The following is a 27,619-nucleotide window of genomic DNA, read 5'->3' as shown; positions in this document are numbered from 1 at the left end:
CAGTGCTCGGTGCGATAAAATTGCAAAACTTTCCACTGAAGCCAATCGACTGCAATATAAATAAAGCATACACTTTCGTTTCTGTGTTCTTGGAAGTATATTTACATTCATTCTAACCCATTTACATTCAATTCATTCATTTCGAAAACATTAATCGTTCAGTCACTTACACTTTCCAGCGAATTCTCCGCTTTATTTTGTTCGCGAGGGAAAGAAACGCGTATTTTTTATATTTACGCTCATTCCAATCCATTTACATTCAATTCATTCAGTTCGAGAATATTAATCGTGTTCAGCCAGTTACACTTACCAGCGAATTCTTCGGTTTGTTTTGTTTTGTTTTGTTTGCGACGAAGAGAAACGGCTATTGTAATCAGTGTTGGGCAAAATTTTATTCGAACGCCAGATAACGAGTGAAAATAAAGAACGAAATTTTATTTCCCATTGACGAACGAATATCAAATCGAACAAGCATTTATCCGAGTAAACATTTTTTCGTATAAGGAATTATTCGTGTAGGAATTTATGCGAATGAAAATTTAATCGAACAATTTATTCCGATGAGAATCTATTTGCATAGAATTATATATTAACATGTAAATATTTACGTGTCGCGTCTAGAATGAACATGGTACTAAACGTGATACATTTTCAAGCTACATTGTCAAGTTATTTTAACATTGTAACAATATTCATAAGTAACATTTTTCAAATGCCAGGTTAGAAAGTTTATTGTTCTTTGTAAATTATTTCTTGGGTAAAATAATACTAAGAATTGTACCCGGTGTCTGTATATACTTGTACAAAGTTAAGCACGAACAAAGAATTATTCGTATTATTATTCAAAAATTCTGCAATCGTTATTCGAGTAAATATAGAAAATTCGTTACGGAAAACAAATAATTATTCCACGAAATAAAATATTCCACCGATGTGGACTCATTCAGTTAATTATTTCACATAAATATCTATTCGAAATAATTTGAATAATACCCAATTCCGATTGTAATTAGCCTGCGAACCTGTGACTTTTTGCACGTTTAAATGACGTTTCCTGAATCCTGCAATGTCTTTCGTCACGCGTTTCACGCTTGTGTCATGGCTGGAATCGTTTGATGGGGGAAGGATAGCAATAGCAACAGCAACAGCAATAAGTTCTTTCGTGTGCAACGAACCACTGTCGTGTTTCGTTCCACTCCGTTCCATTCTTTTAAACGGCAAGGAAAAGGTCGCACATCTATTGCCGCATTAGACCCTGGTTATGGTCATTGCGCCAATTCAGTTCGACATCCGTCCACGTCATTCGTTCGCGTGTGGACAGGCACTTCGTTTCGTCGCTAAATAGCCAGGGCAGGATGACGTTTCGACGATGCTAGCCGAATTCAAAAGGGTCGTTGACGTTGGACAGATCAATGGTTTCGCCTTGGATCGTAAGCTTCTTAATTCACTCTGAAACCGATCGATAAACTCGGACACCGTAGGATATATAGAGGAATGATTCTTCTTAGATCATCGACGTATTTATATTTATGTAATACGTCGTAAATGACGAGAGACAAATTACCATGAATAAAAAAGTGTTCTTTCACGTAGTTAAAATAGGTAAATAAATTTCGTTTTTGTAACTTCTAAGTAGATTTTATCGTATCGTGTTACGTTGTTTATATATTTGCTTAGGGATGGAAAGAATTGTCATTTGGCAATTAGGTTTTGCCTCTGATCGCAGAGTATTGTTCTTAGATCATCTACACAATTACAACGAATAAAAATTGTCTAATAATTTATTTAATTTTAAGATGCTCTTTCAAGCAGTTCAAGTAGGTAAATAAATTTCGTTTTTATAATTTCTAAGTAGATTTCAAATATCGTATCGTGTTACATTGTTTATATATTTGCTTACGGATGGACAGAATTATCATTTGGCAATTAGGTTTTGCCTCTAATCGCAGAGTTCTTAATTCACTTTCAAATCGGTAATTAAATTCGAAGACTATAGGTTAGGTACAGAAGTTGTTGATCTTAGGTCATCTACACAATTACAACGAATAAAAATTGTCTAATAATTTATTTAATTTTAAGATGTTCTTTCAAGCAGTTCAAGTAGGTAAATAAATTTCGTTTTTGTAACTTTTAAAATTACATATTACTGTATTACATTACATCATTTGTATATCTATATTTGTATATATATGGTGGAAAGGACTATTGCTTCGCAATACGATATTTGAGCTCACTATAATATAGTAATCACATAGGAATGTAGTGATTTGCTCGTTATTCGATGCAAATTTTCACGTAATCAAGTCATTAGTTACTGTGATGTAACCGCACTCGTGTCTATAACAAAAGCTACATTCCTTTTATTTCAAATTCTAATAGAATTTCAAACCTAATTATATAGCAGTTATGAGAATGGAGAAAGACTTATCTCAGTCGACATTTTCGTCCACGGCGCGTTTTTTTCAAATTATTAATTAGTACGAATGTTTCCTATTTTTAACTTCGATACTTTCTCCTTTCTTTAAATATTTGTAAAGCCTCGGTGAAAGGGACGTACAGATGGGTTTCATGGTTCTTTTGTAAGCAAAAGAAAAAGGTCCGCCTGAGGTTATTTGGCGGTAATGCGTTTCGAGGTTATGGTACATCATTGTGCGTTTCACGGATCGCATGACGATAGTAATTTTCGACTGTTAGGCGACTGTTAGGTTCCACTCTTGAGCGCACGTCGAAAAAGCCGAGGAATGAGATAATAGCAAACTCGTCACACCGAATGCTTATTTTCTCATTATCAGTTGTTATTTCATTTTCGGTGTTTTCATCTCTTATTTTTCTGCTTAATCGCTGTTCTAATACCACGAATGGCTTGTAAATATTGTACAATATAATTCGACTGCGGATTTTTATACACCTGTAGGAAATTTTAAAGTGTACAGGATACACGTGATACGGAAAATTACGTAAAATATTCAAAGCATAGCGCTGTGTGTAATAGCTGGTAGATAAAACAGTTTTCTACCGAGGTTGTAGTTCTTCGATTATATTCTTGTAAGAAAGGAACTTGCTTGAAAATCCGCAGTCTAATTATAATTCAAGATCGCAAGAGAAAGACAATTCTTGTCTATTTCTGTAGTCTAGATCGTCTGTAGCATTAGCTTCGATACAATGCGATTATACGGTATATAAATATGTGTAATTTTGTGTGCTACACTAGATTAGCCGCGTAGTAGTGACACGCATATATGAGTATGAGTGTATGGGGCTATGTGCGTGCACAGCGTCTCGTAAAACAGAAGAATACAACTGTTCCGTTGGTAGTGTTGTAAAGAAGATGGTGAGACAAAGAGAGCGCTGAGACGCGTGTGAATATGTACGAATATCTTGTAAATCGCATATTAAATAAATTTGAAACTATTTTGATATCAATTCTAAGTGTAATCTATGTGTTTGTATATATTTATTTCGGTAATTAAGATCCACAATTCTCAAGAATAAAAATATCTTCGAATGATACATTTGACATATTATTGAACGAGTTTGGCAAGAGTCGGCCAATCTTTGGCAAGATACGTTTATATTGAATTTCATGCAGGACACCCGCTCTTTGGTCATCTACAATATACATTTTTCCATTTAATCTGTTTGAATATCGTAGCAAGAGATCATCTTTTTAAAACACGAGCTTCAAAGTGGTTTCTATGTTTTTATCGTTATCAATCATAATATCGCTATAAATCAAAGCATAAAAATTCGCGATCTATTCATCGTTATCGTAGAGAGATCGCTCGCGCCAATTATCGTTCGATTATCTGCAAGTGAAACTCAATGCGATTATCTCTTCGAAGCGTAAGGACCGTTGGGAAAAAGCCAGACTAGGCGCGTGGATCCGTAGAATCAATGCGCGTTTACTTGTCGAGTATACCAGCTGGCTGCTGAAGCGAGCAAAACTCTCATAGAAAGAAGACTAAAAAGAAAATACCCCACTGACCTCACTAAAGAAATAAAAGTCAAACTCGAAGATGGTATTCCGCTGGGGATAGCCATCCACATATTATTTAGTAATTAAGTTAGAAAAATTTACCAAATGTCCAGCTGGACAAATTGTAAAGTACAAATTAAATAATAATTTATAATAAAAAAATAACTTATCGAGTAAAGTAAAGTAAGTCGCATCACAGACCGATGATGGAGAAAAGGAGTTGAAATTAGACGAGTTGCTGGAGACGGACACTCGAATGTTTTCACTTGGCATTTTCTCGATATCCAGAGGGTGGAGAGGATAAGTAATCGACGAATGCGTGTTTCCAGGATAGAGAAAGTCCAACATCTGTACCGGTCGCACCATGTAGCGACAGGTCGTGAGCATGACGTTCGAGTGCCCGACTAACGGTTCGCTGGCAATAAAATAAAGCGCGGCGAGTTTAAGCGAAGGAAAAAAGCTAATTGCCTGCTAATTCCAAAACATTCCGCGTTGTTGCGTTTTACTTGATTATGAACGGTCGTCGACTGCTTCAACTATCACTAAACACTCGTTGGCTGTACGATGCTATCGCTGCGCCGCAGCGGCTATCTAAAAAAAGTCATTGCGAGACACGCAACACAAGGTACAGGCGAAAAAGTCAATGTAAATCAGTTGGGGCCGCAGGTGTTTATCAATCGGAGGCTAACGCACGCGGCAAACGTGCGAGCGTGCACACTGCTCCATAGAAATTAGCAGAGGCTAAGTGTATTCGAGCGTATCGGTCCGCTTCACGACGCTCCGATAAATCGCCGACGCTTGCTGCTTGATTATAAAAATATCTAACCCACGCAATAACGGCTGTTGCGCCGATACATGCGTGGACGATATCGGGCGGCGACAGTGATACGTCATTCGACGCACGTCTACACGTGACGACGAAGCTGGCAGCAACGTAATGGAGGTTGCAGTCAAGGCTGTAGAAAGGCGTTCCTTATTGCATCTTGCGAGCCGTGCTAACCGGTCGTCGACCTGCCACGCTGCCGACTCTTTGTGCAAGGTCATTTTACTTATTGTTAGATTCGTTTTAGTGCGCGTGTATTCTTTCGACCTGTCGTTGCCTTTGTTTCGCGGCCACTCGCGTGACCGAGAGATGAATACGTTCGATGAATCGGGAATTTTGTAATCGGCTGCTTAACGACCCGCCAGCGGATGCGGTTCTACTTCGAAAGCGGAATAATTTTATAATACGCTGATTCGGTCGCGTCGATCTACCGGCGTCGTAGTTTTCTTGTTTCTTTGTTTATCTTTTCGGCGTTTTATCGTTTCATTGCTTTATTGGGTTCGTCGATGGAGTGTCTCTGCGGTGGTAAATGAAACTGTAAAATTTATGCTGTATTTTTGTATTTATTAACATTTGCTCTTTAAAATGTAACATTTTTCCTATATTATGTTTTGCGAAGGTCTTTGGAAATTTCACGTTGCCTTTTTTGGTATGAAAGTGATTATTTCGCTTCAGGCGATTATACTTGGAATTCTAATTAACCAAAAATTGAGTACGACAGAGATAATGTGACTCATAAAAGCAAGTAGATGAGAATTAATTATTATGTACGGTTAATGATTGAATATTCCAAGGATGAATCTTGAATATGCTGCTTTGATCTCGGTTAAGTTTCTCGCTTTAATAATTTCTATCAAATTGATGTTATGAGAACATAAATAAAGTCCTAATTTATTAACATGGATTATAATTTACAAACAACAAATTGGAAAATTTGTACATATTTCCACAATATTTTCAAATGCAACCTGAAAGAAAGCTTCTAGCCAGCCAAAACGTAGAATTTTGTCTAAAAATCGCATTTAAAACCTGTGACGCAAATAATGTCATGGAAATTCAAACTCTGTACAACAATCTCAATCATACTTCAATCAAACTTGGTTAATGCAGATTCTCCTATTGCAGCGCAGCTTAAGAAACTTCATTTTCTCGCTTAATTGCATTAGCGAGACTTCGCTGCAGCTTTATCAAGAAACGTTTCCGATTCTAGCGACGCTGTATCTTCTTAAAATATATCATATCGATTTTATCGTTTCTAAATATCGAATTTCTCCCGTGTCATACACACCAGAACGAAACTCGAACATTGAAATATCGTGTTCGCTGCTTTACGGTATCGCGAAATGAGAGGAAGGAAAGAAGTTGGGATAAATTTCATCCGAAGTTGCCGGCAACGATAATAGCTGGAACTTTCCGCTATCGTTGCTTTAATTCGAACCGTTCGAGAAGTTTACGAACACTGAGGAAATTATTCCGCTTGTTGTTCGAAGACCTCCGAGTAACCCTGTTCCGCCAAGTTCAACGAATTTTCTTAGCCGGCTACAAGTCTTGCAAAGAAGCTGCACTCAAGTTAATTAGTTTTCCGCCCTTTTGCGTAAGAAAACGTAATGAGGGTTGTCGCGCCGGTGATAACTCCCTTTCACGAAGTCATTAAAGTCATCTGCCTGTTCGAGGGCGCGATACTTTCCTGCTCGTCGTTTCAACCCCACCAAAGTTAAGAAGCTTTGTGGAAGTCACAAGTGAACCAGTTTTTTGAAGCGAGAGACGCGATTAATAATCCTGGAAGCGTCGGAAGGTCGGAACAAATTGTCCCGCAGCCTTTGTAACGAAGCACGAGTCTTAAAAAGTTGGAGGGTCGTCCTCCAAGTTTGGCAAACGATCTCGTTATAAAACCATGAGAGTGATCGAACGCTTTAATCCATTATAACGCCATACAAGTCGAAGGCTACACATTCGCATGCAATCATGTTTTTAGGAAATATTTACACGCACGTTGCGTACATAGCAACGAACCTTTATGGCTGTTACCTGGCTCAAAGTAATAAAAAATAAAGAAAAATCCATTAAACACTGAACGAAAAAGTAACAAAATTTTATTTACATCGAGTTTATATTCTTGCAGAGGCACAAACACAGTTTTAAGAGAAAATTTCATTTCTTGGAAACTTCGAAAGAAGACAATTTTTGTTTGTAATTTTTCTTCACCATCTTTCGAAGAATAGGAAATTAGATTTTGTTATATATAAAACGATCTATAAGGAGCCACGACGAGAAAGAAGAAGTGAAAGTTATAAATGAACTGTTCGAAATGCTACAAAACACAGTGAGTGGCATTTTCGATTTCATGTATCGAATAACGTTAAAATGTGTCTGTTCTGTATACAAACTCGCATAGCTTGTAAATAGAGAAAGGTTGATGTGTTTTGATATTGGAAAATAGATTGTCATAATATGGATGTGAATTGCAGTAAATTGTTGGACAATTAAATATAAATTAATGTTTTACTTTATTATTATTTCATACAATGAAGTCATTGTCTGTATAGTTTTGTGAATAGATGATCAACATTCGCTTGTAATTTTCTATATGAAAGAGCTCGCTGACGAAACTTCGCTTTTCATTCAAAGACAAAGAATCGAGCTAGAAAGTTACATTAGCCGTCTGTCTCTTGAACCGTCACGTGTCAGTTCAGCGTTTCGTTCTTTTCCTGGACAAAGCGCTCGATCTCTTTTGATCTATTCTCTGGGAAAACACATGTTAACGTTGTCAAGAAAATAGTTACGTTATGAGAAACACCATCATTCGGTTAATAGGAAATGTGATTGCTTAAGGCAATTTTTATGAATCACGAGTTCAATGTAAGACGCAGTTTTTCTTTGTCAAGAAAGTAAGCCGTATTATTATCCTTATTAACCTTCAAGGAAATAAGTTCAGAGACATGGTATAGTAGCCAGAGTATATACAAGTATGTGTGTGCATGATGCACTTACTTTTAAATTCAATTAACTGCGTTGTGAAAATCTAATTTCTTTTCTTTTCTATCTGCTATTCGATCGCATATAATGTATTTAATAGATTTAAATATACTTTATTGTACTGTGTGATATAAATGTTATAATTATAGACTGACTTTCAAACTTTTATTTATAGCAATAATCAACTTGCTAAATTACATAAGCTGAATAACAAAGACTCTTTGTAGACAGTACTGTAAGTGGTAAAAGTAAAATTTTTTAACGGAGAAAGAAACTTTTCTGATGTAAAATTATTTCCACAATTTCTGATTATTTCGTCTGATTATTATGATGCTCTTAAGAGTACGATAATCATGAAACGCATCACAAAATTTTCTACTAAAATTTTGCGCTAATGTAGACAAAGTTCATCAGAAAAAGTCACTGTTTAGTCGTAGAGAAAACTAAAAGTGCCATTCATTTAAATTTGGAGGCACCGTAGGTGCCATTCCTATTTGTCCCTGATAACTTGTACAAAACCAGAAAATGTACTCTCTTTGAGATGTTTTTTTTTATTTTTATTATAGAAGTATATTTTCTACTGTCACGAGTAAGAATTGTTATAAAATTATAGAAAAATTCACATTGTTTTATACAGAGGCGATGTTGGATTTACCGGTGGTATCAGCTTTTAACATTATTAATAATTATTTACAAATAGAAATTGCTCTTAACTTCTACGCTACAGTGTTCTCATTGGCATGTGATGTTATACGATAAAAAGCATTTTTTAATTTGTGCAGGAGTTTTTTAATTGAGCAAGGACTTTCCCCATTTATATGATTACCAATGTATATATTCATCCAATGACATTATTATAATCAAATGATTTCCGAGAGATATAAATAGCATGATACAAAGTTATTTAAAATATAATTACACGTCAAAGATGATTATCAACAGAAATTTCGAAATGTTGCAGTAATGTACTTTTTCTTATTGTATATTATCTTTGCATATATTATCTACGACAGTGTCTTGTTCATTACGTAATCATATCAGGTGGAAGTTTGCTTAGTTATATTATTAACAACGTGATTTGTACGCGATCAACGTATAACGTTATATTCTTTTTCCTTCCGTTCAGAAGGCGAATAGAATAACGAGGAAATTACACCTACGATTCGTATGATTTAAAGCAGCTCAAACACTGAAAATGGTATTGTAACACGCGTGCCATAAATTTACAATCTTCGCATAATGTATAATGTATAGTATATTTCCTCGACATTGAAATTCGTATGGAGATATCAGATAGATATTTTAGATAGATCAGTAAAATGTAAAACAAATAGTAAGGTTGGTATTACATTTACATATAGAAATAATCATTATGGAAAGATTTACGTATTATTACAATTACGATTTTATTTATCTTATATCTTTCTTATTGGGTTGACCCAAAAGTTTCTTTCGTTCTATAGAGAAATAATAGATGCACAATATTTTTTATTTATATCATTTTATTAAATTATGTATGATCTACTTTGTAGTAATAGAACAAAATGGATTATACGTAATTCAGTAAAATAATATAAAACAAAAAATGCACAACATTTTATTGAATATATTTTTTTAGTGCACATTACTATTTTATTGAATTATGTACGATCCATTCATTTTGTTCTATCACTACAAAATGAATCATATGTAATTCAATAAAATAATATAAAACAAAAAATGCATAACATTTTATTGAATTGTATTCCTATTGCATATTATTATTTTATTGAATTATGTATCATCCATTCATTTTGTTCCATTACTACAAAATGGATCATACATAAGCCAATAAAATAATAATGTGCAATAAAAATAAAATTCAGTAAAATGTGCATTTTTTCTTTTTGTTTTATATTGTATGATCTATTCATTTTGTTCTTTTACTACAAAATGGATCATACATAATTCAATAAAATAATAATGTGCAGTAAAAATAAAATTCAATAAAAGGTTGTGCATCTATTATTTCTTTATAAAACGAAAGAAACTTTTGGGACAACCTAATAGAATCGATTGTTATTTTCTTCTTTAATTATACAACTACCTCTTTTTCTTTTAATCTTAGTTATACTTTATCTACGTAGCCAAACAATTAATATTATTTCTATCTCTGTTCGACTTTAAATAGTATAATTAGTTTTCTTGACGTAATTTAAACATAACTATAGAATAACTCGCGCGTGGATATTCAAGTTCATTTAAAATTCGCTTTCTTTATTTAATCTATCTATATATATATATATTTATACATTATTCTGGTAAGCGTCTACTTGAATTAATTTTCAGAACCTTCTTTTAAGTTTCTCCAGCTTCGTGAGAAACTGGATGAATTTTGATGCATTTTCATTATTTTAAAGAGCGTTTCACGAGTAAGGATGCTTGACTTTAAAGAAAGATTTTAAAGTATGAATCACTCGCGAAATGAGCGTTAGAGGATCGAGCCAAAAGGAACCAAAAATACAAACAGTAGACAATTTGCGGATATTCGCACGAGCGACCTTCTTCGCTTCGATCGTGTTTTGTTTATAATCGCTGCCACGATATAGCTAGACGACACGACCTTCTCTTCCGAGCAATATCTTTCTCTTTTCGGCGTGCGTCATGTCACAAGCTTCACGACTACGCTGCGTGATAGCCGGCGCCGTTTCACAGGTCGCAGAATGTTTACCGAGCCAATAGAAGTTCACAAAACATTACTATCTATCGTCAGCCATATTATTAACACATTGGTCGCCCAACGTGATTCGGCTAAGTTTCCTGCGGGGTCCAATCCGACCGCTGGTACGCAGAACGTAACTATAATAGAACGACAAGCGGGAATTCATCGTAAAGAAAAGATTATTTAGTTCTGAAACGGAGAAAGCGATAAGCTTTCCAGCTAGACTATTCCGAGGGGTCTCATGGCACATATCTCAGATCTTTCATTTAGTCGATAAGCATACTTGTGAGACGTACATCAGTGATTTTTTCATCCTCAAAATGTTCAGTAAACAGACGATGACGAAGTTTACAACTATCGTTCGGAGTGCCCAAAATCACCTCAAATGTGTTTGGAATGTTTTAATAAATACCATGCGATATAGCATAATGTAATATTTTATCTAGAATATAAATTAATAAAAAGTATGGTATAATATATTTTTAATATTTTTACGTTGTATATCCTATATATAATATCCTATATTTAATTAATTCGAACAAGAAGAGCGTCATCCATACTTGGGTGACGGGCACCCACGGAAGTATACCCGTCACATTGATACGGGTGACGTAACGACCAACGTGTTAAAAAAAATTATATAAGATCCCGAGCATATGTCAGTTACAACTAATAATAACTAACAATTATTTTTTTATAATTTTACATTTTATATACAACAAAAATTCTATACATTTTATATATATATCAGTGGTATAAATATGCAAACTTCTCGAAAGGTGGTTGTCGAGAAGTATTCGTCGCTACTTTAGCATTCAATAATTTGCCTTATGGTAAAACTTGACCTTACGAAATTATTCCTAACGCATTTAAACTCAGCATTCAATGCATACTTGCCTTTTCACTGAAGTATCAGATAATCTGGTTGGTTTATGAAGACCCATTCGTTAAGTACGTTTCTGTAGCTTATTTAGAGTGTTTTATATCCCTTCATCCGCCTCGTGTATTTATAATATTTCGCGTAGAAATAGCGGCGATTCGGCTAAGCACGGCCATAATTTCGATAAATTAAGTCATCACTGTCGAATCTTATTTATAGCGGCGACACCGAGAATAAGTGGTACTCGTTCTTGTTGCATCAATTGTTATCTTTGTCGTTCCTCTTCGTCCCTGATGACCTACACACCCGGTAAATGGGGCAAAGAGCGAGCCAAGAGTCGAGGGTACACGGGTTATCTCATCGAGATCTTTCGAATGAGGTCACGCCGATCGCAATGTATCTAACGGAGATCCTCGTTCATTGGTACGCGCGACGATTCAAACTTTTGTTTCTACCTTTCTTTCACTCGTGCGAGGTTCCTTTGGAAACGAAAGCGTCGCTAATGCGGAGAAAATCGTGTGCCTCCATTGATAATCTCTCGGCTGTATCACAGTATTACGTAATGTATCCGAAATTCTCACGATCGTTCGTAGTTATGTGAATGTTTCTACGTTTCAAATTCTCTTCTGTTATCCCGCGTGAATAAAATATTTAGATCGATTGCTAATCTTTGAGAGCTTACGTAATTGAACGATGATGCAAGATACTTCTAACGAGTGAGAAATGTAATTTCAAGTATAGAAATATATCGGTATCATATCGATATAGCAATATATCAATCGATCGAATATAAATGATATAATATCTAAGTATTTTCTTTATATAAATTTATTATTTGTAACACTAATACGATTTATCATTGGCTGTGTTATGACTTGTAGATTTAAAGTGCGTCAGAGTATCACAGCTCTGAAGTATTACAAGTTAGAGAAGAATTGAAGTACAAAGATCGGGCAAGTCCACTTTTTGGGAAAATCGTACTTGTTCAAGCTTTTTGTATTTTTATACATTGCCGAGCGATCTATGAAAAAATCAGACAAGTTTAATACGTTCATAACAATTTTTCGATTTACCCAATATGATCTTTCGGAAGAAGAACCTGGACTTGTCCAGCCTTTGTTCTAAAATATCGCAATGGTGGCGCTAATGTAGCGTTAATCTATCAGCCAACCTGCTTCGAATGTTTGGTAAACTGTTCAGTTAATTGCGTGTCTTTCTTCCTGTCGATTCGAAATGTTTTCGGACAAACAATAATCGTATCGGTCATCGGGAAGTAAACATGTGCCAACGAAAGACGACCAGTGGTTTATCTAAGGAACTGTTTGTAGAGCACGAAAGAAAATGGGGCAAAAATAAAGATGTGAAAAAATATTACATTTCAAATACCCGATATTTTCGTGCAAGAACCAGACAATTTAAAACAGCGGAGGAGATAGGCATATTTTTCAAACATGTAAGAGTATCGTTACTCGTATCATTTGTCGTACCAATGCCTTTCTAAGGCCAAAATATTAATTGCTTAAACGAGTCGTATTTAATTCAATTTTTCGCAACTTTTTTAAAAGCTGCTCTTGCCCAGCTTTTACACCAAGATCCTTAATTTCATTAGGAAAAATGTAAATGGTTTGGAACAGTGCGTGACATATCATGCGTGTGCACTTGGGAAATAGCAAAAATAGTTTTCGAAGGTTTTAAGGATAGTTCTATATTTTTAAATGTAGCTGCAAATTTTTCCATAAACCAACCGATGCATCCTCTTTTTCTCTGGAAAAAAGTATCGATAATTTGTCGTGTGAAAGACGAAAGAAACGAACGTATAAGAATATCTTGTTACATATATTTTTTCTCGCCTTTAGTTAAAGTATCTTTTAAGCCAATCAATTAATTTTGTATTGTAGTTGGTAGTTTTTGTAGCTCGCGAACGTTTCGTGAGTTTTGGTTCGAGCATCTCCTTGTTATCGAAGAAGATAAAAAACAGATATTATAACACGTACGTATATTGTGTATTGAGTACAAGTTTTTGTGAAATGCTTATGGCACAACTTGATTAATGAGGTTTTCTTAAGATCGCATATCCATCTGAGTTTGCTACAAGAAATGGCGATTAACGCATTGCCTTTGGAAGAAACGTGTACATTTGTAGAGATTAGTTTGGTATTTTTACGTGAAAGTGATTTATTTCTGTTCACTTTCGAAAGTTTCAACATCTGTTGTTAATCTTTCTGGACCATGAAACATAAATACTGGTAAGGGAAACATTAACAATGGATGCCTGTTTTATTCTATGCTTAATAACGTGGGAAACAATGCGATTCGTTCGATTTAATTAATCTATTAAAATTTATTCGTTCCGTTTCTCCTTTTTCTTCTGAGAAGTTCGTAAGAATTGAAATCTTTCGAATCTGTAGTCTGCTCTAGTTCATATTTGTTGCTTTGTACATTTCATATACAATAATTTCTATCTAATTGTATTCTATGTATAATTATATTTTTACCAAAGAATAGTCGTAAAATGCACAAGTAATGAAGGAACAAGTAATTAATAATAACAATACATTTAAGAAGCATGTGTTCAAAAATAAGTAATCAATTTTAAACAAAGAGTACAGTTTCAACACTGTTATCATTATTGAAATATTATTTGAAGAAACCACCTTCTTGTAAAGAATATTTAATTAGTATATTTTTGATACCTTGTCAATTTAGAATAACTGAATGCATAATTATATAATTTAATAAACATTATATATAAAATGATCCAGAAAGTGGGTATATTTTTTATACCCATTTGTTATTTCATTTGTGTAAAACAATAGGCAAGTTTTAATATAATATCAGTAAAAAGAAGAGAATCTGAATGGATGATAAATGGCATTTACAATAAATTTTCACAAGCGATGTAATAATTGGCAGGATCACAAAAATTTCTATTAAATATATTCTTTTAAAATATATATTTCGTTAATTTTACTCCGAAGTTTTGCGAAAATTGAATTTGTTTAATGGTTCTAATTTTTAAAATTCCGATAAAACTCATACAAATCTCTCAGGAAATATGCTTTGCGTGTGTGCCGTTTGTAAGTGATATTGGTAAACGTTATTTTGCATAAGATATTAACGTTAAATGCTTAAGAACGTAATTAGTGGTCCGTTGTCAATATTCATCGTAGAATTATGATAATTTATTCGCTAAAACCTTGAATAATATTTTTGTACTTTTACAATTTTGTTTTATGAAGAAACCATATTGTATATTATTTTGATCACTGACAAATACATATATATATATTTATATTTTATAAAAGTATAAATATATATGAATAACTATACTTTTATACTTAATATATGTATATATATTTATACTTTTACAGTTTTGTTTTACGAACAAGCCATATTGTATATTATTTTGACCACTGACAAATATAAATATAAATATATATTTAATATTATTTATATAAATATATATATATGTATTTGTCAGTGGTCAAATTAATATACAATATGGTTTGTTCATAAAACAAAATTGTAAAAGTATATAGATATGTATCGATAAAAACTGCAAAATTTGCAAAATTTGCAAAGGACCTGCAAGCAATATGGTTCTAAATATTATTGTAACAGCTGCTGTAATGACAAATGAGTTTTTCTATTGCATTTAATTAGATCTACATTATATTATACTAGGTCGTCCGAAAAGTTTTTTTCGTTTTATAAGGAAATAATGGACGCACAACATTTTCTGTTTTATATTATTTTATCGAATTACGTATGATTCATTTTGTTCTTTCAAAATAAAGAGCACAACGTTCAACAGATTAGGTTTCATGTTTGTATAAAGGTGCGTCGTTGCTTTGTAAAAGACGTGTCTGTAAAAGAAAGACATTTTTCGGACGATTAATATCAATAAAATAACAATAAAATAAATATATATATATATATATATATAATATATATATATATAATATAATATATATATAATATATATATATATATATAATAATAATATATATATATATATATATATTTATATATATATATATATATATATCGATCATATTGCTTGCAGCTTTTATCGATGTGTTGTCGTCTACTTTCGAGTCTGTTCGATTCACCTCGATGTTAGCAGATTAACACGTAGAAAGTACCAATCCTTAGCTCGATCGCGCGTTAACTGAAGAGAAATACGTTGAAAGTCTCACAGTGTCACATCACGTTATGGATGTAAAGGGAAACGTACACGATCCGTAATAGTATTTCCACAATGTCAGAACATGTTGTGTGGTCGTGCGGACTCACGAGACAAATTTCGCTTCTTCACAATTTTTAATATTCGATCTTAACACGTGCGTGCAGTAAAGTAAAGAGCAGCGATCCATAAAATCATACGAATTTATCTTGTCTACTACCACATAAATATTGTGCTACGTTTATTTAGGGCAGACATATGCATTTATGTTCACTTCCATTTGTAGCATTTCTCGTGAAAATGTAAACATGAAATTCTTTATAGATCGTAAACTGAAGAAATACATACACAATAAATCGTATTATTTATCGATTATTAAATAACAGGTTCAACGAGACGATTGATTATCGATATATCGATTAATGGAAAATTTAAACATAATTCCTTGCAATTAATATAATCAATGATTGGTAAACCAGAATTCGTATTACATTCGTGTTCAAAACTGTCTATAAAACGAATATTTGTAAAACATCTCTCTCTCTCTTTCTCTCTCTCTCTCTCGTATGAAAATAAAATCGATTAATTATTCGAACAGCTTGTGTCGTGATTAGCTTGTACAGTAGTTGTTATTGCTGTGATTAGTACTGTAATATATATGAATAAAAACTAACTATTTAATTAGTTAGTACTTTAACTTCTACCGTACAAACTATTTACTACTATCTTCAAATATCCTGCTATTTTTTGTATCCCCCAACGTACATTTCAGATTCTGAATATTTTTCACCGTGTCACGTTTTACCATAAAATTACGAAATCCTTTGTAAGTGGACTTTTCTAAGCGGAACAAACGATGGAGGATTCCCGCGTGGTTTCTAGACAGAGGAAGGAAGAGTAGGATTATACAAACGGGAGAAATATTTCCACGCATGCCACACAATTGTTGTCCGGCAAAAAACTATGGTATTTACTTACCCTTAAGTGTACAAGCGTATCGACGAGAATTTTCATTTTTTTCTCCCCGGTCTTTTCTTCCGTTCGCTCTTTTTTTCTATTTTCTTTCGTGCATCGACATGGATTTAACGAGGTACCCTTTTCATTATGCGACGCAAGAGGTCGACTTGCTTAATGAAGAGCGGGTAGGTTGGTCGACGTTAATTGGGCGACGGGAGCTCAAAGCTCGAGAGCTTAACTCCGTCGCGCAAAACCAACGCCCCTGCTCTTTTCAAGCTCTTCGTAGCGAATGCCACATTGTTGATCGTCGTAGAACCGGTTCGCTTGAGCACGCTGTGGAAAACTTGGCGAAAGATGAATTTTTTCCGCGACACCCGCCATTCTTTGCGCTCCTCCCGCCGTTTTTCACAGCGAGCTTCGGCTTCCTTGTAGAACACGACTGCCGCAAGCTTTAGTATGTAAAACTTGGTACGTTCGTCCATGATTCTACAGATCAGGGCTATCTTTTATGTCTGACCTCTTTTACCACGAAATTCTACGTAGAACGAATGAAAAAGATGGACATTTTTTTGGGGATAAAGTGCTAAAGAATTTCACAATTTAGTTTTTATAATTTATATCTTTGCACGTAATATTCGTTGAATATGGTAGTTTGCAATAATTTTAATAATTCAGTGAATTTTTATAAGATTTGTTTAATAATCTCATTATTGGTATTAATTGGGATTAGTTTATTACATTAGATTGTTAATTAGGAATAGATTTAATACTCTGGTTGATATCTGTGTTATTTTATGCAATATTATGGAAATGTGGGAGGAGTAAAGAACATATTTTCCGTGCTATTAAAGAGTGCTATTAACAGTGCGTAATATTGTACGTATAGATGCAAAAGAATGTTTTTTTTAGATTTTAGGTAACAAAACACGAAAATTGTATCGTAATCTATTAATCTTTGTCACGTTACTTAACTTGGATTATTTATACCATAGAGTTTGATGGTGCATCTGAACGACGAAGCTACATTTGAATATCTTCATTTAAATATTTACATTTGAATATCAAAGTTATACAACGCCCAAATTCCTTAAACACGAAATACCTTAACCCGTGGTTCACCGATTAAATTAATCCATGAACTACAGAATTTACTACGTGTCGAGGATATTTCAGGTTAAATGTATTTTGATAGTAGAAATCTCTGTTACAATTAGACGGCAAATATTCCTATCGTAAATTACGAAATAGATTTCCAACTCACAGTCATAATGTTTCCATGTTTTACTACTAAACATCAGCTGAGAATAGTTTCGTCTCGACGAAATTCCATTTTCGGTATAGTCTTACGTCACATCTATCCGAAGAAATTTATCAAAATATTCTTGGAACCGGTTAATTGAAACGAATTAATTAAAAATCCGCAGAATTTTTCAAGTGTATTATTCTATGGGTTAGGACTAGTTCTCCGCGATGATAATCTACTGCAAATGTTTATGCAAATTGGTATTTTCATAGACCTAATTAAATGGGATCTATCCGGCGTTTCGTCCACTAAATATTAAATCAAGCACTATACCTTGGATATTTTATAAACATAGTATCGCATGTTATGATATTTCCCCGGTTAATTATTATATTTGCTCTTAATTGGAAAAAATTATAGACGAACCATGTTATAACTATAATTCATATTTTATATGATAAGGAAACAAGTAGAGCGTGACATATTAACAGTTTTAGTAAAGAATGGCGTATAATTTATAATTTATAATCTGCATCAAGTACCAAAATATTATTAAAAATCAGAGATACCTTAAAACTTTTGAGCAGATATGTCCATCTACGAAATACGCTATTATATAAAACCAATAACGTAATTAATGTTATAATCATTAACATCTTTTAGAATGTTTGAGATTATTGAAATGAAAGTTTACTAAAATGTTCGACAGAGCGACAAAAATACGTCTAATCTGAAAACCCAATGAAAATACACCAATATAATGTTACAATAATAATAATAAATGCAATAATAATAATAATAATAAATACAGTAATATAAAAATACAAAAGCCGCGATTATCCGACGTCAAAGGTCAATTAACGTTTATAAATCGTATAATAAAATCATAGAAAAATGTTGATAATGTAACATCGTACACGTACTTTAACACATTGCTTAATCGGTTGGAAGTTTGATTAGCTGCTTCCACAATATCTCTCATTATCTGTCTTACTGCTCGCGTTAAAATTCGAGAAAAGAATGAAATGATGGTAAAGTTCAAATCACCTCGGATAACACGGAACTTCGGTTAAACAGGATTCGAATAATCGAGATTCCACTGTAAACTGTGTAAAATTAATTAATAATATATCGAATTTAAAAATTCGCCCTATGTAAATTATCTTGTCTTTCTATCTTGAATTTTATCATATGCAACGTAAAAGGTATAATCTGTGTAGTTTTGCTATAAGCAATTTTAAATCTCTTTTGAATGTGCATAAATATTCGCGGTTTCGTGATGAATCGACTGTCCGAATTAGGAAGAGCGATAGAACGCGTCGTTTAACGACCCGATGGCCTGCAAAGGGCATCTGTGCCAATTATCTTTCCTTCACGGAGATGCGTTTTAATCGCCTGCTCTGGCTTCTCCATGGAATTAACAGACGTTGCACTGCATGCCAGGCCGATTCAATTATTCGACCTCGTAAACACTGCGCTCCTGTCCAATGAACGTTCAACTACTTTACAAGATTTGTCATTGTTACCTCGATGTCACGAACACACGCTCCTCTTCGCGTATTTCTGCGATAATTAACTGGAAATCTTTCTACCTGATTGATCGCCCCTTTCCATCTACCAAGCGTGCAACTCTCTCAAAAGTCTGACAGTTACAAAAGTCGATAAACTTATAACGGGGAATAAGACGAATGCGTACGGTGAAAGAGAGATAAAGTTACGAAAATCAGAATTTGTTTCTACTTACGGTTATCGTTAGTTATCGATATTGCGTTCTTTTAATTTGTACACAATATTAAATAATAATAATACAAATAATAATAATAGTACGTAATAATAATATACATAAATAATTTGAAGAAGAAAATTAGGAAGGATGCTCTTTAGTGGCATACAATTCTTCTAATTGTAAGCGAATATAATAAGAACTGCAGTATGCTACTGCGAACTACTTAATGTCAGTTGTTATAGCATCGAGAAATTAATGATCGCTGATATTCTAATATTATCGATCCGTACACTTTCATCTATATGAAATGTTCATTACTCAAAGTACCTGGAAATAAGATATAGATAGCAGAAGATGGGCATCGTGTTAATTAGTTGCTAAACTTAGAAAACTGCTGCGAAATATTTCTAATTATAGATACGTCTTATCGAAATTAAGTTCTATAGTTAATGACTGTGATAAATTAGAAACAAATTTCCCCGATTAGTTCTTCTAATAGATTATGTAGTATACTGTAGCGTATAAGTTAATCTAATGACAGATAAAGAAATTGATGTTTTAATGCGATTGTGATGCATCGTTTCTAAGTAAGTGAAGCGTCAGATTGAATTTTAAGCTTCAATTTTATGCTTTTAAGAAGCCTTAAAAATATTTTGTATATATTCAAGAGAAGAAGTCTTCCTTCTAGAAGAAAATTTTCCTTTAAAACAATTAATCGTTTCCCTGTAATTTTCTATTTTATAGAAAGTACGTATTACTTATATTCGTTAAAAGTAACAAACTATTCGCTCGAAACTTACATGCGTACGTATTTCGTAGAATATACGAAATATATGTACGTAATAAGCATAAGATATTCATATTGGAATAATAGCAGTGTAAAAGAGTCTAACAAAGTACAGTTTTTCAAATGTCTCGTCTTTATTATTTAGGATATGATATCGTTTAATTTTGATAACGAATTAACAAGGAAAAGAGATTTTATAAAGTAAAATTCTTATCAGTCAGAATTTTGTATCCCGAAATCTGTTCCGCCAAGGGGCTCAGTGGTCTAGGGGTATGATTCACGCTTTGGGTGCGAGAGGTCCCGGGTTCGAATCCCGGCTGAGCCCGTGTACTTTTTCGCAACATTTTTGCAAAAACATATTTTTTGCATACAGCATTCTCTATAAACATAAGAATCGTTCTCATGATCTTTTCAGAAGTAAAGTTGGAAGAAACGATCAAAATTATGTTGAAATGATGTCTTTCTTCTTTTATTTGTACGTTTATATTTACGTATAAACGTTTTTCTTGTAATTAGATCGTTTTGACGTAAGTAGGTATCACGCGTAAAGAGTAATTTGGAAAATAGTAGAATTTTTTAGTACGAGCGTCGCCTTATGGTGAAAGTATAGCAAAGAACAAACAGAGCGGCTCAGTGGTCTAGGGGTATGATTCTCGCTTTGGGTGCGAGAGGTCCCGGGTTCAAATCCCGGCTGAGCCCACTTTTTTTTCCGCGAATTTTTTTTTTTTTTGTTATAGATCGCTTTTTTAATAGCTTTGTAATATTTCTATTTTTTTTTTTCAGAGTTCCGTATATTTTCTCAAAACATCGAAATAAATTCGTAACATGTGTGTTTTTTAACGATCAATAACAATAATCAAGCAGCTCCTCTTACATGTTTCGTGTTTTCCTAGAAATTTTAATTCGCCAAAGAAATGTATATTTTACAATTCCGATATAAATATCTACGATATTAAATTTGCATTTAATTTTTACTTCATTTTCCTACAGATACTTTCCAATTTCCAGAATATTTCCAAGACATATGACTTTGAGTGTTTTGATCTGACCATATGTAACACCAATAGAATAATATAATAATATTATAGAATAACATAGTAATAAAAATAACAAAATAATAATAAAATACAATTTGTACGCTAATACGATTCCATGACGATAATTGAACATAAAACACACCCAATTGCCTAAGAATCATTAATTAATCCCCACCGAGTATGTTTTCCTTCAGACGAAACAAATAAATGTAAAAATGTCAGAGAACCTGTTAAATTTCAAATGATCGTCGAACGTGGTGTTTCTTTTATCCGGCAACGCTCGGATCGTCGTCGGAGACAAAGCGCGTCGTTCCCATTGTCACTCGTTAACATTATTATCAACTCATTGAGAATCAGTATCGTCCTGTTGTGCGGGTGCAATTGACTAAAAGCATTGTTGTTTATCTATTATTTCAGGCCCAGCACCATGGCGGCTGAGGAGGGTGCGCTGAGTGGCGGACTTGGGGCGAAATTAAAATGTCCAACCCCTATATCACGCTTGAGGGTGGAGAAGATCGAGGGTGGTCTCATGGTAGCTGGGGTTGTAATAGCTGCGAACTGCCAGATTGCTCTTCCGGCATTCGGCTTTCTCTTCATGCTCGTCGGCGCTGTGCTCACTGGTTTGTATCTTCCTCATTGTTTCCACCCACTCAACTACCTACAGAATATCGATATTCTATATTTGCCAGCATTGTACTCTGCTTCCAATTGTCTGCTAATATCGGGACAAAGTGACGAACGACAGATCCTTGACCGTTGTTAACGATTTCGTGAAAATGTCCTCGTACCAAACGAAGCAGCTGCACGCCACATGCCACAACTACTCGTTCGTATCGAGCATCGATTAGAATTGTTTCGCTTGCCGAACAGCAAGAAACGGTTGAACGCTTTTAACCTAATAGATGTTTGCTCTTGTAGTTAAAGAAACAGCGTGAAATTCTGTCCTACAATTCCGTCGAATATACGGCGCCTCGCGAAGGTATTTTACGAATATATCGGATGCGTTGTATGAAACTTTTTACAAATTTCGTGATTACTGTAACGAGACGCGACTGTCTTGTTTATAATAGGAACATTTGAAAGCGAATAGAAAATGCATACTGAAGTTACAAGACATTTATCGTCAATATATATAGACTTATTGATTTTGCTTATTGGTATACAATTTGAATAGTATTCAAGTTATTTTATACAGTTCTTAAACATTTATTTATTAGCAACAATTAGCGCCAGATGGTCTCTCTACATATGGTGGCTTATTAATACAACGAATAATGGGCTGTTGAAACACTTTGGTGATCTTTGCGAAGTGTATGCTTCCAATAAATATCTCGCAATTTTTATATGTATTTTCAGATTCATTCAGATTTTACCAACGTAATCTCGATAGTTGTATCTCGTTACAGTGCTAATGAAATTTCAAAATTCTACAATATGTATAATATGTTGTACAAATTGTATAATACGAACATAAAATGTTTCTAGGAACGTTCGAATAGTTTCGTGAGCCACCGCATACGACGTTAAAACATATTTTGAATTGATGATTTACCCGGCATCTATAGTTTAATGAATATCTTCGCGGAAGCAACGAGTTACATCAATCGATGCATCAAAAAGTACATCGCTGGGTATATACAATAACAACGAGATTGTTTCTTAGTAACAGAATATTCTTTCGATAACAAGCAGGAAAATAAGGATGCATAACAACGAAACATTTTCTTTTCAAGAGGATATTAAACTGTTGTCGTGTTATCGATCGCGAAAACGTCGAGAACCTTAGACAAAGACTTTTCTTAAACTTATTCTGATAAGAGGAAACAGCGAAGTCTAGCGAACATTCACGAGCAAATGACCGTGTTGCAACGTCTTCTTCTTCGCCGTGACTTCTCCAGTTCGTAGTATAATATTCACGTTGTTAGTTTTTTCATAAAGCTCGAAAGCCAAGCGTTTCAACGTCTCTTTGTTTTCTTCGCGTTGCTCTTACATTTCGTGCTTTCCGTGTTCTTTCAATTGAAATTTTAACATTTGTTAAATTCTCGTCACGCAATCGTCTCTTTTGTTTGATTGCTTTTATGCTTTCATCTAATTTTACTGGAATCAACGAGCGCTTATTAAACTTTACGGAAGATAAAAATATCAATTTCAATAGGAACAAATAAAATTTCCTGCTCTGAATACATTATTTTAAATGCATATCGATATTCGATTTTCTTTGACTGCTTGATTATTTTCTCGTCCATTATGTCGTTGTATCGTTTGAAATATCATTTTGCTCTTATCTTCCAGAAAAAATATTTCACTTTAAAGTCCAAATTCATTCGTTTCGAACTTCTGTACACAAGTTTGCTTGTTTGCTTACGTTAAAGTGTATCGAATACGTAAGAAGTCGTCGTGTTAGTGTTCTATTTCTCGTAATTATTGCTTATGACTAATTTTTATTCATTTGCGGGAAATTTGAAGAAGCAAAATTGTGCAAAATCTACGTGATATAAAAAAGCGTATCAAATATGCAAAATACGGTGGTTTACGTAACATTTCGTAGGTAGAACAATTTTCCACAGAGACTCTATTTTTCAAAGTATTTCAGAAACCCGAGTTTGCATAAAAATCTGTTGTTTACTGACGACATTAATATTCAGTGCAGTAAGCAGTCGATATAATGAAGAGTAAACAAATGCAGAAGCGTAATAAACTTGCGTAAGCGATGGATCGGTATCTTGAACTCGTAATTCAATGCAAAATAATTGTTGCACCGTGGCGAAGAGTGGCTCGGTACTTTCCATTTTGGAGAAAGTGCACAGGATGCACATGATTCTCGAATTATACGAGAAAGTTGACGAATACATCGATATACGTATATCACTGTTAGTATAAGCAGTAGATTCATACAATACGAAAATACGAATATTATGCGCGTACAATAAAAATATTTTTTCCATGCATCAATCTCAGCATCAGCAAGAGGAATATATTTTTTAGCCGACTGTTCACAATTACGTCAATCGCTATAGTAGATTATTAACGACTCAGTGGAAATTATAGATTGAAATAATTAGTTATAATCAGTCGAAGTAATAATTACAGCGTCATAATTTTTCGACAAGATTAGTCTGTTGAAAATGTTAACAATCGTAATGTTTAATTAAAGCGTTTTAGCCTGAAATCTTTTACGCTGGTGGAACTACCATTAAATTATGATCTAACAGCAGCAAATTTGTTGCGGTCTAAGATGAGATATGATGCACAGTAGTTTTCGTGTTATATAATACTACATATTATAGAGCGCGTCTTCAGAGAACTATGGTTAGATTAACATTGTGTCTATCATGATTCTCGACATTCTGTTTTAAAAAATGATCAAAGATTAACTTCTTTCGAGAGAATTAAACGTAAGCACAAACTATGGATTAGGAGCCAGGATGTTCAAGCAAACACGTAGGAGCTGCAACTTTATATTTCATTCTCTCAAAAAAGCTGCATTTCCAATTTCTCTGAAATTTACTGAATCTCTGAAATCAGAAGTATAAAGCATTTTTTTTTATATATTTAATTTAAGGTATAACGTTGGATTACTGCGAGTAGTATGTGTGTGTATATGGCTGCAAAAATTGAATTACATTTATTGTAAATGTCGCTTCATGGATTGTGGTGTGGGTGGGAGAGACATGACAAGTATTTTATTTAAATGTGGGTGGACAGCGATATTCTGCCTTTTTTTTGTTTGGTTAGTTACAGTCACTTTTTAAAGAGTAACTCATAGAGGGATAGGCTTGCTTTCTTCAATAAGAAATAAATAAAATAAAATAATAATTGTTAAAAGAATTATTATATCTAATAATTTTTCGTTATATCTATTTGATTTAGTTATATTATATTTAACGTCTTCGAAGGTTTCGTTCTTCTTAAATTTTAAAATCGTGGAAAGAGTTCAGGCTTGTACGAATATTTGTTCTTACATTTCATACAAGTGTACCATGTACATGTGTGCAGGTATGTGAAAGTTAACTACGCAAATTTTTTCCCCAGCCTTTGGTTTACTTTGTAACTTGCTTGCTGAACTTCGTTTCTTTTTGTTTGAACGTTCGCAATAGTAGCGAAGTTTGTTTTCAGAAGGGAAAGAGAATGTAACATTTTCAGATAAAAGTGACATTTGTTTTTCTTGCTTTAACACACTGCACCCACTTCAAAAGAGTGTAATAAAGTTTTATCGTTACTGTGTATATTTTCGTACGTGTTATATTGGACGTAAATAGTCATTCATGCAAACTTTTCTTGTGGTTCGAGTTCGGAAAGCACAACTCGCAACGCGTACGACTGTGAAACAGATTGCAGCTCAAGTCGTATCTGATTTTTACGCGGAAATGAACTTTTCCTGGAATCTTGAAACAAGAAAACCATCTCAGGAAATTGCACCAACTTCCGCCAGCATTTTTTATGCTGTACATCTCATAAATAGTTAAGCTGTTAGTTCTTAGCGTTTATTCATAAATGGCAGATTTGTGAGAAAAATAGAAAAGATAAAGATGCGATGTTCTGATTAGATATTTTAAGTTGTAAATGATATTTAAGCGTTTTTAAATTGATCACTGTAATTCCTTCAACATAATAATTATAAAGAAATATATATATATATATATATATATATATAAATGTTACATAATATTAGGTCATCCCATAAGTTCGTGCCGACTTTTGTGTATACATTTCATGTGTCGATTTATAAACATACGGCGATAAGGGACCAATGCACTTGAAAAATGGGAAGAAGTTGTACAACGAGAGGGGGATTACATTTTTTCATGAAACTGAAAGATATGTAAACAATGTTAACATGTATAACCGCTCGAAAAACGGAACGAACTTATGGGATGACCTAATATAAATAAATAATATATTACAATTTATTATAATGTATAATAAACTACGACAGGATAGTATTTAGTATCACTAGAATATAAAAACGAAAAGATTCCCACAAGTTTTTAGCGAATTCAGAGTTCAAAATTATAGAATTTTTCAAACAGCAAATGTAATCATATCTTACAATAATGTTATTGACGTTGCAAAGTGCTCATGTAGTTTTTCTATTATTTTATATTTTATATACTTTGTGTTTTAATAATCCCATTATAATACATTGTAAGTCATTGAACTTACCTTGCTAATCGTTTTTATATAACGCAAAGAAAATCATACGTAGCTGACAGTTAAAAAAAAAACATGTTTTTTCCATTACGGAAAAAGGCACACGGAACATTAGAAAAATTGCTCGGTCTGCCGTGAAGCTTCTATCTTGTTTATAAATTTATTACTCGTGGGAAAGTGGTGGGAATAAAAGTAGCTGACGAACCCTGTATATCGAAGCAGATAATGGCGCGATTTTCCTCCTCGATGAAGATAACGACGCCAGAAAATTCTTTGCGAGATACCGGGGCGTGGAAAATTTAATTTTCGATATACCCCAGCCTGACGAGACCCTCGTAAATCAGTTGCCAGCCAGTCTAATGTATGCAGTGAAAATTCAGAACGAGTAATTCCAACGTCTAGCAACTTTCGAACGAATGTCGGTTTCTAATACAATTCGGATTATAATTCTATACGTGCGTGCAAGCTTGATTACATGCTCTCTCGCGTAAACTGAGATTTATTATTCAACGTCTTTTTCATTTGGTGTTCTGCAGCTTTCTATCGTAGACAGAGAAGCGCGTATTGCACGAAATAAATGCTTCTTTCATGAAAACAGATGGAGAGGAAAGCAATCGCGTATTGATAACAGGAATATTTTTGTTTTTACGTGGAAACGTTTATTTTGAAGTATGTCAGATTACGTCTCTCTTTAATCTCGTGTAATGCAGCATAAAATTAATGAAAAGAGTAAGATATATCTGCGGCCTAGAGATTTTCTAGAAGATTTAAAAGGACAGATAAGATCAGATACAGCTGTAAGCAGAAAATATTTCGCAATTCAAATCTCTTTAAACGATGATATTTACTTGAAGTATTTCGCAAACTAATTATTTCTCGATCGCTTTACCTCGGTCATTGCTTACGTAAAACAATACGTGGAAAATATTGCAATTCTCAAATGCACACGCGTTGTGCATTGTGCCGCACCCGCAAAAAATTTGTGATCTTGCAGATATGGTATTCTTTAAAATTATTCATCTTTCTCTTCCAACGTGTTTCTTGATTATATTAAGGAAGAGGATATGATACATTTACGCTTACATGGACTACTATGCATAATACCAATAAGGATGATTTAAAAGAGCAGATAAGCAAGAAAACATTCTTTTTGTTCTGTTGAATTATGTATTTTTA

General features: G+C 33.7%; 1 protein-coding gene and 2 non-coding genes across 10 annotated transcripts in view; all 3 read left to right on the top strand.

The window, feature by feature from the left end:
• The window catches only part of LOC100647047, a 201,296-nt gene that overhangs the window by 49,099 nt on the left and 124,578 nt on the right, over positions 1-27,619 (top strand). For all 8 annotated transcript variants that reach the window (XR_007225345.1, XM_048409145.1, XM_048409143.1 and 5 more), the window contains exon 2: positions 21,710-21,912. Coding sequence is in view for 7 of the 8 variants with exons in the window: in XM_048409145.1 (XP_048265102.1) it covers positions 21,710-21,912 (203 nt within the window). In the remaining variant the exon portion in view is untranslated. The remainder of the gene's footprint in view (positions 1-21,709; positions 21,913-27,619) is intronic.
• Positions 20,509-20,580, top strand: TRNAP-UGG. The gene has a single exon. It is a non-coding gene; the product is annotated as a tRNA-Pro (tRNA).
• On the top strand, positions 20,883-20,954 carry TRNAP-UGG. The gene has a single exon. It is a non-coding gene; the product is annotated as a tRNA-Pro (tRNA).

Source organism: Bombus terrestris, chromosome 10 (assembly GCF_910591885.1).
Source record: "Bombus terrestris chromosome 10, iyBomTerr1.2, whole genome shotgun sequence".
Lineage (NCBI taxonomy): Eukaryota > Metazoa > Arthropoda > Insecta > Hymenoptera > Apidae > Bombus > Bombus terrestris.
The sequence above is the reverse complement of the archived record's forward strand: the minus strand, read 5'-3'. Positions and strand labels throughout refer to the sequence as shown.